At 34.0% G+C, this 14,514-nt stretch overlaps 2 protein-coding genes across 20 annotated transcripts; both read right to left on the bottom strand.

Moving 5' to 3' along the window:
* Window positions 1–712: 712 nt before the first annotated feature.
* LOC115707489 (growth-regulating factor 1) lies at window positions 713–2,842 on the bottom strand. Of its 18 annotated transcripts, none has more exons than XM_030635470.2 (5): window positions 2,072–2,842; window positions 1,489–1,957; window positions 1,304–1,382; window positions 943–1,225; window positions 713–780 (listed from the first exon to the last, which is right to left on the bottom strand). In XM_030635470.2, the coding sequence occupies exons 1-5, from the start codon at window positions 2,268–2,270 to the stop codon at window positions 773–775; spliced, it is 1,038 nt and encodes a 345-aa protein (XP_030491330.2). In that variant the 5' UTR covers window positions 2,271–2,842; the 3' UTR covers window positions 713–772. The 18 variants fall into 18 exon arrangements, with proteins under 18 accessions (XP_030491330.2, XP_030491333.2, XP_060961540.1 ...); XM_030635473.2 differs by having other exon boundaries at window positions 943–1,183; XM_061105557.1 differs by having other exon boundaries at window positions 1,304–1,376.
* A 1,473-nt stretch (window positions 2,843–4,315) lies between these two features.
* Window positions 4,316–12,841, bottom strand: LOC115705077 (uncharacterized). 2 transcript variants are annotated; one of them, XM_030632315.2, is made up of 19 exons: window positions 11,914–12,841; window positions 11,057–11,380; window positions 10,653–10,841; window positions 10,470–10,553; window positions 10,091–10,150; window positions 9,496–9,540; window positions 9,223–9,419; window positions 8,603–9,082; window positions 8,249–8,375; window positions 7,949–8,146; window positions 7,725–7,814; window positions 7,385–7,447; window positions 6,831–6,905; window positions 6,666–6,716; window positions 6,279–6,356; window positions 5,775–5,909; window positions 5,372–5,479; window positions 4,854–4,919; window positions 4,316–4,692 (listed from the first exon to the last, which is right to left on the bottom strand). In XM_030632315.2, the coding sequence occupies exons 2-19, from the start codon at window positions 11,363–11,365 to the stop codon at window positions 4,624–4,626; spliced, it is 2,424 nt and encodes an 807-aa protein (XP_030488175.2). In that variant the 5' UTR covers window positions 11,366–11,380; window positions 11,914–12,841; the 3' UTR covers window positions 4,316–4,623. The 2 variants fall into 2 exon arrangements, with proteins under 2 accessions (XP_030488175.2, XP_030488177.2); XM_030632317.2 differs by lacking the exon at window positions 11,914–12,841 and having other exon boundaries at window positions 10,653–10,848; window positions 11,057–11,199.
* Between the last annotated feature and the right edge of the window lie 1,673 nt (window positions 12,842–14,514).

Genomic DNA, 14,514 nt, shown 5'->3' with positions numbered 1-14,514 from the left:
CTTAACCTTCCTCAAATAAGAATAGTACCGTATTCACCCTCAAAAAAATAAAAGTACATATGATTAATAATGTGGAGGTGGTCACATTTTTTACTATTGAAAGTTGTATCATTAGTTACCACACACTATAAATAATAATAATAATAATAATAATATATATGAGTAAAGATGAACTAAAGTCTAAAGCTGTTGAATGGATCTAGCAATTGTCTCCAACAAAGGGATTTGTTTGGTGCTGTGTCTCTTTGCCTCAATGTTGTATGGAAAGTGAAGAGTAAACAAGCAATTAATGTCATTTTGATATAGTTTGATGGGGGCAACAACTTTTATTTGACTCTTTACAAACATTAGTTTAGGTGAGTCAGACATTACAAAATGGAGTCCAAAATGGGGTCCTTAAGTTGTGGTTATAAAAGAGTCTACACTACACAATAAACTTATGAACATCAAAGATTGAATAAACCAAGTCATGTTAGACAGATAAAATAGTACGGTCGACTCATTGCAGTCAAAGTATGAAATAAGACAATAGAGCCAAAGCCAAATAAAATAAAAATAAATGTAGAGAAACATTGGATTCTTTGTTAAACATACATTGTCCAGTTCAAGCCCTGTTCATTCAACTAAACAAAAAAAAAAAAAAAAAAAAAACAAAGGAGAGACCAATGTCCCTAACCTCACACAAAAAAACAGTACCACCAGTTAAGTACAACTTTGGCTTTTTTCTTTTTTTTTTTTTCTTTCTTTCTCTGAAACCCAGTAAGATGAAAACTCAATCACCTGCATTGCAAAACAAAAAACAAAACAAAACAAAATGAATTTGTAGCCATGATTCTCAACTGGGCCATCAAAAGAAGATTAGTAATAAAGACAAACCAAATAAAAGTAAGTGAAAATTAACCAATTAATGTTTTGGTAAAGAAACATATTGAGATGAGTTACCATTATGAGTTCTACAAGTATTGAAGATGGGAAAGTCATATGAAGAGGTGGGAATCGAAATTGAAAGCTGGGTAGTGGAGACAGATCCACTGTTTGATGATTTGTCATCCAACTCTAGCCATGATGAATCCTTTTCTTTTACAGGCCATTCATCAATGAAGTGAATGGTTTTCTGTGTTGCTTCTTTTCTCTCCATTTTCACATCATTTCTCCTCAAATCACAATGATTAGAACTCTGAAGCTGCAAATAAGAATGCTCACTTTGTAAACCAGAGCAACTCCTCTGTTTAGAAGAAGAAGAAGAACAACTCATTGTTAGTGGTGTGAGTTGCCAACTCTCATCCATAGATAAATCTCTTACATGAGTTCTTGAAGGTTCTTCTGAAAAGAATGAATGCTCATCAACCTCATCTTTAAGCCCATAAACATACCTGCTTTTTCTTTCCAACAAGGAAAGCAATCAATCACAGTCACAACCCAAAAGAAACTACTTTAAACAAAAAAGTTGAGTTTGTTATTATTATTATTTTTTTTGCATAGACAAACCTTAAGTCTGCATTAGAGTAAGACCCAGAGTCGAATAGCAATGATGTGTTGCTATCTTGTGATGACAAACCAATTCCATTAGGCCTTGAAGAAGAAGATGAACTGTGGTTATAAACACTAAAAGGCTGTTGTTGATGATCAAGATGGGGGTTATGATAAGGGTGAAGATGGCGGTTTTGGGATTCAGATGGAAGTGATGTCAGTGAAGAAAGTGAATTATTAGACAGATTCTTGTTTGATGAGACAAGTGTTGATGGATTTGAGAGATTGGAGTTTGTCCCAGTTGTTTTCAAAACTTCCACAGGCTTTCTTGAACGGTTTTTTCCTCTATGCATGTGCCTTTCACAATATTTTGAATCAGGAAAAGCTTCTTTAGAACATCTCCATTTTTTGCCATCTGTTCTTCTGCACCTCCCTGGCTCAGGGTCTATCTTTCTTCCTAACCCCATTTGGAAACAGTTCCACCCAACTAATTCACCATAAACAAAATTCAAAAAGAATCAAAACCCATTAACCCTTTCAGCACTTTTTATCTAAAAATGTAATAAAGAGAAAAAAAAAGAGAGAAATGAAGGTAAGTTACCATTACCATGTTGAGAATGGTGAGGGAAAAGCTTTGAAGGTAGTACTGCTGTAGAGTCCAAGTAACTTCTTTTAAGGGTGAAGAGAAGATCAGGTGGGATGGGAATTCCTGAAACCATATACTTAAAGATTAGAGCTTGGTGTTCAAGCTCTTGCCATTGAGATGCAGTGAAGGGAAACCTGGTCTTTCCACTCATCATCCTTAGCTACAAACAGAAATTAAAACTAAACTCCAACCAAAAGAAAACTTGTTTCAGACTTAAAACAGTGCAGTAAAAGAAAGAAAGAGATAGAGAGAGAGAGACAGTTTCAGAGTTCAGATAAAAATAAGTGTATCAGAAGATGTGTTTTGTGGGAGTGAATTTATTAGTAGAGATGGCTTTTGGAGTAGAGTAGGTATATTTATTTCAGGGACCATGGAGCTGCAGAATCTTCTGTACACGGATAAAACTAATGGTTCTGATTATAGTGCTGCTGCATGCCACCTCTCTCTCTCTCTCTCTTCTCTCTTCTCTTTCTCTCTCTGCTCATATTGTGACTGCACCTCTCTGATGCTTCTGCTTCTGCAGACTGCACCTAAGCTGCCTCTGTGGCAGCTCTTGTCTCTGACATCTCTACGGAAACCCATAAACTATAAAGCAAAAGTGAATAAACTAATATTTTTTTTTCAAAATCAAAAGAGAAAAAGACATGATTTTTATAAAAATATTATTTAAAAAAAAAAAGTAAAAGAAAAAAAATTATTACATATTTATAACTAGAAGTGTTTGAGTTGGTGTCTGAAGCCAATGTGGCTATTCTGATCTTAAGATGAGGTTTGTGTACGGTTTTGGGCTTTTACTACTTACTACTAACTCTTTTACTTTTTCTGTTCCATACCTCAGTTCCTTCCCAATAGCTCCCACTTACATTTTTGACCTTTTTCAATTTGGGAAATTTAGAAAATGTGACTCAGAGCAGGTGTGTTTTTTCAGGTTTTTACTGATAAGCCTGAAACTGGACCCCCCCAACATACCCTAAAACCTTACCTTCTTTTTACATCTTCATTTATTGCATTTACCTTTATATTTTAAAAATAATACCCAAAAAAAAAAATATATTGATTAGGGTAAATGGTTGTTTAGTTGATTAAATGGGATTAGTTGTTATTGTTGATCTTCTATCTTAAATATTAAACTGTACTGTAAATTTTATCATATCTTTTATTAGTACAAAACATTTAACCATGTGGTATATCATGATATGATTGTTCATCTCTTGGGCTTGGGTTTATGCCTTTGAAAAGGCATTTATTGCTGACATCAATTCAATTTGATATAGATACATTTTTCATGTCACCCAACTACAAATTAAAATGCTGAGTTATCTTCTCATAAATAATTATCCTTAAAATTTGTGTCTCTTATCTTCAGTCAGCTATCCCTTTTTTCATCATTGAAGGGAATAAAAAAAGAAAAGAAAAGAAAGGGTTCAGCTAAACATAAAAGGAGTATACAAACTTAAATGATGTGATTTTAGAAGGTCACTTGTTAATATTATGATACTGTAATTTTACCCTGCATCAGTACAAATAATCTCTTTCTTTTTCTGTATACGATAGGGAGCATAACCTCAGACTTAATATATGTAATTAAAAAAAATGCAAGAAAGAAACAAAGTTTTAAAGGGGGTAAAAGAATTAACATTAGTGAATGCAATTAAAATTGGGTGAAACTATTATATTCTTGTCTGGTAACTTTGGCAGTAGTAGAAAAGCAGTGCAGTGCAGAGAAGAGCAGAGCAGAGCAATGCACTCCCTGGAACTGTAGCCATTCTCTTCCTTGGCAGGCCAAACACATGCAAACTACTTTTCTTTATGTTCGTACAAAAGACCCCACACTGTGTCAACTGGCTAAATAACCTCATGGTCACTGGGTGGCTGGGTCCCACACATTTCTATGAATGTATCTTTCCCTTTTCATATCTTGCTACCCACATCCACACCACGTTACTTTTCAGTTTCAATCCCTTGCCTTTTACTATATTAAAACCTTCAAAGTTACAAAGGAAAAGCTAATAGGTTTCTTAATTTTCACTTTTCAGTGTTCAAATCAACATGAAACCGATCTAAGGCCACGGTAACTCTCCAATTTAAAATTCATATGATACCAAAAATCAAAGTTGAGTTTCAGAGTTATGGTATAGATGTATACATACATAAATAAATAATTAAAGTACGGGTTTCTCAATGTATGCATGGACGAGATACTATACACCACCCTTGTAATTTTCATTAAGTTGGGAATATTCTCTTGCATACAAATATTTTATGATATAAAAAAGCCATACAAATATATCTTATGATATTAACGAAAGGCTGCAAAACAAGCCTTCACAACTAGGTTGCCATACACAAATCAATCAGTCGATAGTGGCAAAAAAGCTGAGAAGAACATTTCAAGGTAGGGAATTTTTGTTTTAACCCTATACCTTAAGATAAGTAGCATCACTGAACTTACGTTCAAGTTACAACATAAAATATAACTCTAAAGGCTAACCCTTGTATGGTCGGTACTATTCCTTTTGGAAGAAAGAAAGCACAAGATCTGTATGTCCAGAAAACAGTTGCGTGTCCACAAAATGCTTCATGTATTAAAAAACACAAACAAAAAGAAGAATCAGTATTAGCTTACATATCAGATTATTGGAACAGGACTAAGAGTATAAACCAAACCCCCCGAACCTTCTTTCGGGAAATTTTTGGAAAATTAGCACAAAGAAAGTAAGATTATGCAAGAGCATACCTTCATAAATGGTCGATCGCGACTAGGGAATGAATCGATGAAACTCTCCTTCAGGAGTAAAGATACCTTAACATTGAAGAAACACAGTATCAGAAATTCTGTTCTCTGCTAAATAAGATAGAAATTTTTAGTGTGATATGATTGTGCATGCCTGCTTTGTATGCGTAACTGTAACAATTATTACATCCAAAACAAAAGCTACAATATTTATTTTTCACTCCTACTCCAACATAATTAAATGGTCTTGTAAGTCACAAATTGATGTATCGTGCTTCTTTTATTTGCGTACCACTCCACAAAACACATCGTCAGGTTTAAGTTGATTTGTTCCGTTATTTGTTTGTAATAAGGATAGTTTGTCTCTCTTTTTTTCTTTTAATGATGTCACTACTTAATGAATCTATTTTGTAATTCAACACATAAACGTCTTCATCATTGCAGAGTTTAAGACAATGTTTGTTCGGAAATATCATTTATGATTTTCTTTTGCAGAAATACAGCAGAGCAGGCAGACCAACCTTATCATCATTGGACTGTACATTTGTAATTGTGTGGGGACGGAGGTTTGAGCAAAGTGAATCTGAGTAATCTCTTAGCACTGATAAGAATCCCTTGGCGGCTTCAACCTACATGCAACGTGAAAATTTCAGATTGGAATCTTCACCAAGTTTTCCCGGAAATTAACACCAACAAAATTTCCCAGACACAAACTACTATTCTAAGACATTTACTAGGAGAACTGAACATTCAGTATTGTTTTCCAACCAGAACAAACAATTCATACAAGCAGGAGAGTTTTCTAGTACTCATTTTAAAACCAACTCATTGTATTTGTAGATCTTCAGACAACAATGGTGACTCTTGGTTCCACTTTATTACATAACACAAAATTATTCATGTAGATGAAGCAAGAGATCACACCTGTACATCTGTGCATTCATATATTGGTCTTTTCTTCCCCAAGTAACTTTCTCCAACGAGCTTTGCATGATAAGGACTTAGGGATGCATACAATTCCTTTTGTTTAGGCAGCTGAGGTATGGTAGGCGATTTCACCTATAGAAAAAAGCAATGGGGAAAAAAGAATCTTTATACTTGAACTATCTTAATATAAGCATTAATCACATTTGCCAAAAGAAAAAAACAATGGTACAAAGTTTGGAACCTAAACAAGCATTCATGAACATGTACTCATTACCCATCCACCATATCAAACGGTGATTAATTTTGAAAGAAGAAAGGTGTAAAGCCTATTTTTGGCCAAAAATAACACATCAATATACACCATACTGACAGCATAGTCATCAATATACATACATTATGTCAGATTGACGAAGGCCTCCGAGAATATTTTTAAGTAATCATTTTCCATTTGCTTCGTGAATAAGAAAAAAGATGGATAAAGTATTTCATCCAAATACGTACCTGGTTCTTGTTGGCATCAACCACAACTGAATTGGATAATTTTGATAGCACATCATTGGTTTTGTTCTTCACACCGACCTATAATACATTGCAGTAACATTTAGATATCATAAAGAATGAAGACAGCAGTAGCAGTAGTAGTAGTAGCAGAACTATAACTTTATTTTCCTTTTCTTAAGGAGGTAGCACTACAATTATTTGTTCCTAATCTAGACATAAGTGAGCCGATAAAGGTCCCCTTCAAAATTAATCTTGACCATGAATTGGTGACAAGCATTCAACTACAAGCCTGTTAAAGTTAAACCTAAATAAACCAAAAGCATACACTAGATTATATAATGATTGTATGGAAATCCTATATCCAACATTCATGGTTTAACAACTCACAATGTAAGGGACGGGTGCATCCAAAAAGTCTAGCATGTCGTTTGGCAAAACCTGGGATATTAAGAGCATGGTTTAAGTCAAATAATAGTTAAAAGACCAAGCATATTACTAAAGAATTACCTGCTCAGTGCTCAGAAAAAGTAACAAAAACTAAATAAAGTTTACCGGCACTAGTAGGCTTTGCCACCGATAAGGACGGATCAGAGGGATAATTGACAATACTATAGCAGATAAGATACCCTGTATGCATCACAATACAAAAGTTGTCAGGTTTCCAATAAAAAACTGAAATAACTGAGACAAATGAAATGAAATGAAATGAAGTGGAAGACTGAGATGGAATACTTCTAATAGGAAATAAAGAGAGAGTGAAGCAGTCAAAAATATGATCTAAGCAGTATCACTAACATCTAATATGATACACTAGCTTAATGCCCATTTCAAACCTGTCTCAAATCATCAAACAATGGATGTGTGTGTGACTAGAATTGTACTTGATCAACTATAAGACATTTTACACAAGCGCAACTATGATTCTGATGACCTAGCTTGCAGTTACTTCGAACCCCAAAAAATATGCTATACACTTCTCAGTGCGTAACACAACCCTATTTCAGCAAGGCTAAATAATCCAAACTTCAGAACAATATGGCAAGTCCATTGAAACCTTATATATTTATTAAACAATGGTGTAACTCAGTAAAGAAAATGAGACGAACCAAATTGGAACAGATCACCACAATATTCTTCTCCAGAAGTGCGCCAGCGAACAAAGTTAATATCTGCAAAGTGCAATGAGAATCAATAACCTAATTTATATTAGAGAGAGAGAGAGAGAGAGAGATAGAATCCATACTATTGAAAAAAAGTAAACACTTAAATTCAATCAACCTGCACGCACCTTAAAAATCTAGAAAGCTAAAGAGATCCATACTATTAAAATAGAGTAAACATATAAATTCAACCAAACTGCATGCACCTTAAAAATCTAGAAAACTAAATCTAAGAGAATCATTTACTGAAAGAAAGGTAAGTCTGAATATAGATTTGGAAACTAACGTTATCAAGTCGTAAAGAGCCACATATGCATGCAACTGCCCAAGTAGACAAAGCATTTGCTTCCTCCTCAACCAAGAGTGCTGTATGTGCCTGACAAAACAAACAATGCAATCAAGTTTAGATTAAGGAAATTTTTATAAAGAATCATATGACAAAAATATAGTCTGAAACAAATCTTCCAGGGACAGAAATCGGTAAAGACTAATTTCGTTATTATAATCTACCTCAGCAAGTTCTAAACTTGTAGTGCATGACCTCAAATCAATAGTTGAACCACCAATATGTATGACTGTTTCTTCTAATCTATGATATTCCAAGGGATGCAAATGATCCAAGGGGTGAAATCGAAGAGTTGAACCCTTTGCAGGGCAACGCAGCTGATAATACTCGCATATGATTTGTAGTGATCCATGATCATTTGCCTGGAAATTGATTGAAGAAGGTAATGTAAAACTACAACTTAAAGCACAAAATAAAGTTCTAAGTGCTTAATAGCCTAAACATCTCATATGAAAGAAACCTACCTTAGCCCATTCCAAAATGCCATTGAGATCATTAGAATCATCTTGGCCAGAGAAAGATGCCTCTTCTGTCTCAGTATCATCAACATCACTCCGAAAATTCCTGTCCTCGCAAGGAGAACCCTGAAAACTGCATAATACAGTTATAGATATCCTTGTTACATACAACTGACCATGTCCCCCTTCACTCACCCCCATTCTAAACCGAAGAGAGAAAGAGATGGAGGCCATAGGTGGGAGGGGGGAGAAGAAAGAAAGGGAGATAAAAAGAACATGCTACAAAAAAATCAATCACCATCACATAATGTACGGAAAAAGTGTATTTGAAAGAGATAAAAGATGCAAGGACTTATTTACCTGGGTGAAGATTCAGAGCTTTCATATTGATAATAGCGCAGGAGAGGCAGAACAGCATTTGGGAAACGGCTTTCCACTGCTTGCTTATTTAATGCAATAATATCTACATAGTCATCACAATCTTCACCATTTGCACCACTAGATTCTCTTTTGGCTGTCACCAACTTGGTTTCAGATTCAACAGAAACAACATTATCCTTAATCTTTTTCTTCAACAAGTCCATATCATTGTCAAGTGTCTGACAATCTAGGTGACTCCCATCATTTGTAACTGCTCCAGGTTCAAAATCTTTGCATTGGGAATGCTCAGCTGATCCATTGAACACATCCTCTGCAGCTCTATCATCTACTGAGACACTGTCAGAAGTTTCTTCTGTACTTTCATCTATATTTTCATCCTTGCTATAGTCCTCTGGTGATTCAAAATCTAAACCACCAAGACCTTTTGTCAGTCGTTCTAGCCTTTCTTCTGTGAAGATGCTGTAGGATAATCGAGATAAAAGTCGAATAAGTAAATGCATGAATGAAAAACATACATGTGAAACTGATATACATGAAAGGATTACATTGAAAAATTGTAAAAGAAACATTGCATCATTCAATAAACTGTGAACACACACCTATTCAATACACCAAAGTGTAAGTCGAAAAAAGGGAGCCTTGAGAGAATGCAGTAACATCTACGAGTGGTTAGCATATGACGACTCAAAGGAGGATACGAAGGTTGTTTGTCTGAAATTATAGAAAGCAACCCAGAAGGTTTTTGTACTAATTCTTCAACTAACATGCAGCATCCATATAATGTCGAATCAGCAACCTAAAGACAGTTGTGGAATTAAATGCATCATCATTTAAAAAAGAGTATCAATACAAAAGAATTTTTTATATCTTACCTGTAACCGGAATACAAATGACAGATCGCTTTGTTTAAGGTGTTCCTGCATCATAACATTACCAATGAAATCAGTCTTACAACTTAGATTTTTAAGTAACACCTGAATAAAATAGGTTAAGTGAATGGAAATTTTCATTAATCAGATGTAACGCTTAGGACAGGATATCAAATTCATTAGTAAAGTTATAAAGCCTCGTTCTTGTAGCTCTCTTTATGTAATTCTAACAGTGAATGATTTCAATGGTGCTCAGGTGCGTGTTTAAAATCTGTAAGGACTAAGCATCTAGTCTATATACCTATTCCCAACTATTTAATCATACATATGAGTTTAACACTCCAGGTATGTGATGATGCTGCATTATAACACTTAAGAAATTTCCGCTCAACCAGTACGTTAGATGGCCAATGCCATCGATTCAAGAAACTCATCAAAGTGAATATATAATACTATAGTAATACAAGTTATATTGAGAAACCTTACAAGCTCATGAATAGTAACAGGGAGGAAACTTGGTATGGAAGAGGTACAAGAAGGAAACATAGTAAATTTTAAGATAACTCTTGAAAAGATAATAGGAGCAAAAGCAAAATACCTGCCCAAGAAGAATTTCATTTAATTCACTCATGGAAGGAGTTCTTTCAACAGCATGAACCTGAAATTTTGACCAACAAAGCTATAATCACCTACACAATTTCAAATTAACCTTCCATAACTAAAGTACATAAAATACAAACTGACCAGCCAAAAGTAAAGATATTTAACGTCTAAGATAGTAAACATAAAACTACAAGTCAACAACTGACCAATTGACTGCCAGACACTTTTAAAATTAAAGCATCAATATATATATATATTTATAGCATTTTAATCATTTATGACAATGATTATACACAGCTTAATACTGAAAATCATCCAGAAGTTCAGAATTTTATAATAATAGTGTCATCTTAATAACAAAACAAGTGCCTGACCTCAACACCTCCAGGAAAGCAAAATGAAAGAAGATCCTTGTATTTCAGTGGTAGCTGCTTTTCTGGAGGGTAAACAAACAAGACCTGGAAAGGGAAAGAGATCAATTGTATCGAATACCCAAAGCACATCCAAATAACAATAGCAGACAATCAAATTGAATATTTTGGCCACAAAAGCCCAACCTGAGGTTCAATATTGGGTTCTACGCGTGATTGATTCTGATAACTAAGTGTATTTCGTAACTTGCCAGAACCTTCAGCCTTTCTTCCAACATATTGCCTCTCAAGTGCTTGAATGTCACAATTAGGGTGAAGGCCAACAACTACCATGCTCTCGAAAAGCCGTGTTGGCTCCTTATAAGACTTGTGGTCCTGCACACTTAAATAAGACAAGGGTTACATAAACACTATTGGCTAAAATTATGCAGCTATAGCTTCCACTGGTTGATGAATGGCAATATCAAAACAATGTACAAGTAGTCATCATCCCACACATGTCTTTGAGCTAGGTTTTTTTTCCTTGAATTGTTTCACATCCAAAAAAAAGTAGAGCATGATACTAACTCATTTAAAACAGAATACCGTACCAAGTACTGCAACTGAAAGCTTGCCCATTGACGCTTCAGGCTAGTTAAATCTTCTGGATTATAGGTTACACGCTTTACTTCACGAGGCTGTGAGAAGCCTTTCAGGATACTAGTAACTTGGCGTTGAATTTTTTGAAATTGGCCACCACCATTTTCATCCTTCGATGAAAATATCACAGATGGCCGTGGGGAACGTGGGGCAGTGGCTGCTGCCGCAGCAGCGGCAAAAGCTCTGGCAACATCTTCCGTTGTTTGCATAAAAAAGGAAGCACCCCAACCAGGGCTACCTGAATCTTCGTTCTTAGCCATTTTTAGGTCTTCCACCTACCAAAAAGTTTTTATAGTCACAAAAATCCAACTTGACAATATCTAAAAAAAGAAATAACTAGAACATCAGAATCTTAAAAAAAAAAAACCCATAAACTATCAAAACCCAGAACTATTTATCACTTTACAATAATCAATCAAAGAGAATTGAGTGACTTTTCTAAAGGTGATTTTTTTTTTTTTCATTTTCTTAGAATATCATATCAGGAAGATTTAATATCTGATCTCCATAGCAAAATTGATAACTGATTTTCATTTGTGAAACAGATCAATAAAACTTAATCTAGCTCTTTGAAAACATAAGTTTCACCCGTTCCAAACTCCGGAACTGAATAAAATAATAAAAATTCAATAATCCAACAATCAATAACTCCACAATTTCAAACCGATGAAAGATATTCATCAAATTAATATCCTAAACATTTAAACAACCAGATCACATATACTAAAAAAAAAAACAGCACACATGAAGAATAGACAAGGAACAAAAAAATAGAAAATTGGACCCAAAAGAAAAACCCCAAACTCACCTGAGTATGGCTGTCTGAAACTTGAAGAGAGACAGAAAGAATGATAATTCTAGAGAGAGAAAGGTGCGTACAGAAAACTATTAATATATATAAATATAGGAAGAGATGGAAATGATGATGATGAAAGCCTTAGGCGGCCATAACAAAGTTCCTCTAGTTCTGAACTAGGGTCCCTTAAAAGTAGAGCAAAAAAATTGGTATTAAAGTAATAAATATAATAATTATTATGCAAAGTGGGAGGGTGTTTATAAATGGAAGCCTCGTTAGCGTCGAAAATTAGAAAATCAGAAAAAAAAGCAAAGAGAAAAACAAGAAACAGAGCCTTCTAACTCCAAGCCACCCTTCTTCTTCTTCTTCCTTTTTCTTCTTCCTTGTTTAGTTATGGTCTGTGTTTAAGATGATAAACATTAAACACTGTTCGTGTTTGGTAACAAAGCATCCAATGAACCCCACCCAAATCCCTCTCTTTGAGTCTTGCCCTCTTTTTTTTTTTTTTTTTTCTTTGAGTGATTATTGACTCAAAATTTTTAATTTTTTAAAGCCCTTTTCTTTAGGCTTTATCTAAATAGTTCCATTAAAATAAATTTAATAACAGTATTATATACTCACGGCGCGCAATGAGGCTTTTTCTTTTTTATTTGCAGAAGAAAGTTTTTGCAACCAGTAGGGTGTGTTGACGTGGCATAGGCCAACGAACTTGATCGCTCTCCTTTTAGCACGTGGACGAATGAGAAGAGTTGAAAGATTTATGTGTGAATAGAAGAGAAGAGGTTGGCAATTGGCATGAGCGTTCCCGATGTAATTAATGTAATATATAAAAACAAAGTGTGGATTGTCTCTTAACTCTTTCGATCAAGGGGACCTACCTTCTTGTTGTGTTTGCTTCCTCCTATCCATTATTTATGCAAGTTTTTCTTCTTTGTTTTGTCCCCAATAATATTCATAATTATTAACAAAATTACTATGTTAAAATCTTCTAGGAAATTTTTTAGAAAAATAGGTGTATTGGTACCATTTTTAACTCTTTCGCATTTAGAAAGATTTATTAATTTAATTTTTTTTTATGATTATGTGTAAGTTATAATTATTTAAGATATTAAGTAAAATATTGAAAAATTTAAAATAATTTATAATTACTACAATATACATAAATATAAAAAAAAAATAAACTAAAGAATTTTTTTAAATACCCAAAAATATTATATATATATATATTTATATAAAGAATACATAAAAATGGGTAGGCCGAATTTTTTAAGAGAATATAGAAAAAGAGAGTATGTAGTATTGCAATGTATACATTTCTATGGTAGCTTATTTATGATGTACAAATGTACATGTATTTATATTTGGAATTATAATTTATATCCCAGTTGTTAAACTTTTAAATTTAATTATTGATTTTTTTTTTATATAAATTAATTATTGAGTTTTTCAAAAGGAGTTATTGATTATCATGGTAGGTCTTATTTCCCTTAAATTAATTTTGTATTTGTTCCCCGATTTAATTGGATTGGACCCCTTTAAGCAAAACAAAATAATAATAAGGGTTATTTGCGGCATAACCTCCTAAAGTGGTCAGGTATTTGCAACTAACCCCCAATTCTAAAATTTTGGTGGTAAAACCTCTTAAACTGATATTCTGTTAGCAATTAGACATTTCCGTCTATTTTTGGCTGTTAATTGCCATGTTGGAATGTCTACGTGTACACAGTGTACACATGTCACAATTTTATTGGTCCACATAAATAATTATTTTAAAAAAATAAAAATAATTTGAAATTGGGAAAAAAAAAATTGAAATAAATAAAATGTAAAACATAATTAATTTTTTTTTTTGAAAGAAAAACATAATTAAATTAAAAACTAAAAAAAAAAGGCTAATTAGTAATTTTTCCCTCCAAATTTTGATATGTACTAAATCGTGCCCCCTGAACTTTTTTGGCCGTTAAAAATTCCCCCGAACTATTGAGATTGCTAAATTTAAAGACTTTTGTCTAATTTTAGTAAAAAATTCTAACATGGATGAAAGTTAAAGGGGCATGATTTAGTACATATCAAAGTTTGAGGAGCATGATTTGGTAGATATCAAAGTTTGGGGAGCATAGTTTAGTACATAAACAATCACTGAAACAGTAAAATTGAATGAAATTAGACAAAAGTCCTTAAATTTAACAATCTCAATAGTTCAGGGGAATTTCTAACGGCCAAAAAAGTTCAGGAGCACGATTTAGTACATGTCAAAATTCGGGGGGAAAAATTACTAATTAGCCAAAAAAAAAACCCTAATATTATCACACCACATCTCCCTCCCGCATCACCCTCTCCCTGTTCATTATCGCACAGCACAGCCACCCATCTGATTGTCTCCGTCCATCCACAGCCAACCCCAAACCACCATCCGATTTCTTTCTTTCTTTCTCTCTCTGCGTTTAGCTTGACCCAACGCCGAAGGGTTGTCTCCGTCCATCCACAGCAAAAATAGAAGCCACGAATGGCATCCCTCTTCATCTGTCTCGATCTCTCCCTCTTCTTTTTAATTTTTCTTTGGTTCAGATTCTTAGATCTGATTTGCAGATCTCCATCGACCGCCAGTAATGG

The sequence above is a fragment of the Cannabis sativa genome, chromosome 1 (genome assembly GCF_029168945.1).
Source record: "Cannabis sativa cultivar Pink pepper isolate KNU-18-1 chromosome 1, ASM2916894v1, whole genome shotgun sequence".
Classification (NCBI taxonomy): Eukaryota; Viridiplantae; Streptophyta; class Magnoliopsida; order Rosales; family Cannabaceae; genus Cannabis; species Cannabis sativa.
This window is presented reverse-complemented; position numbering and strand designations above follow the sequence as displayed.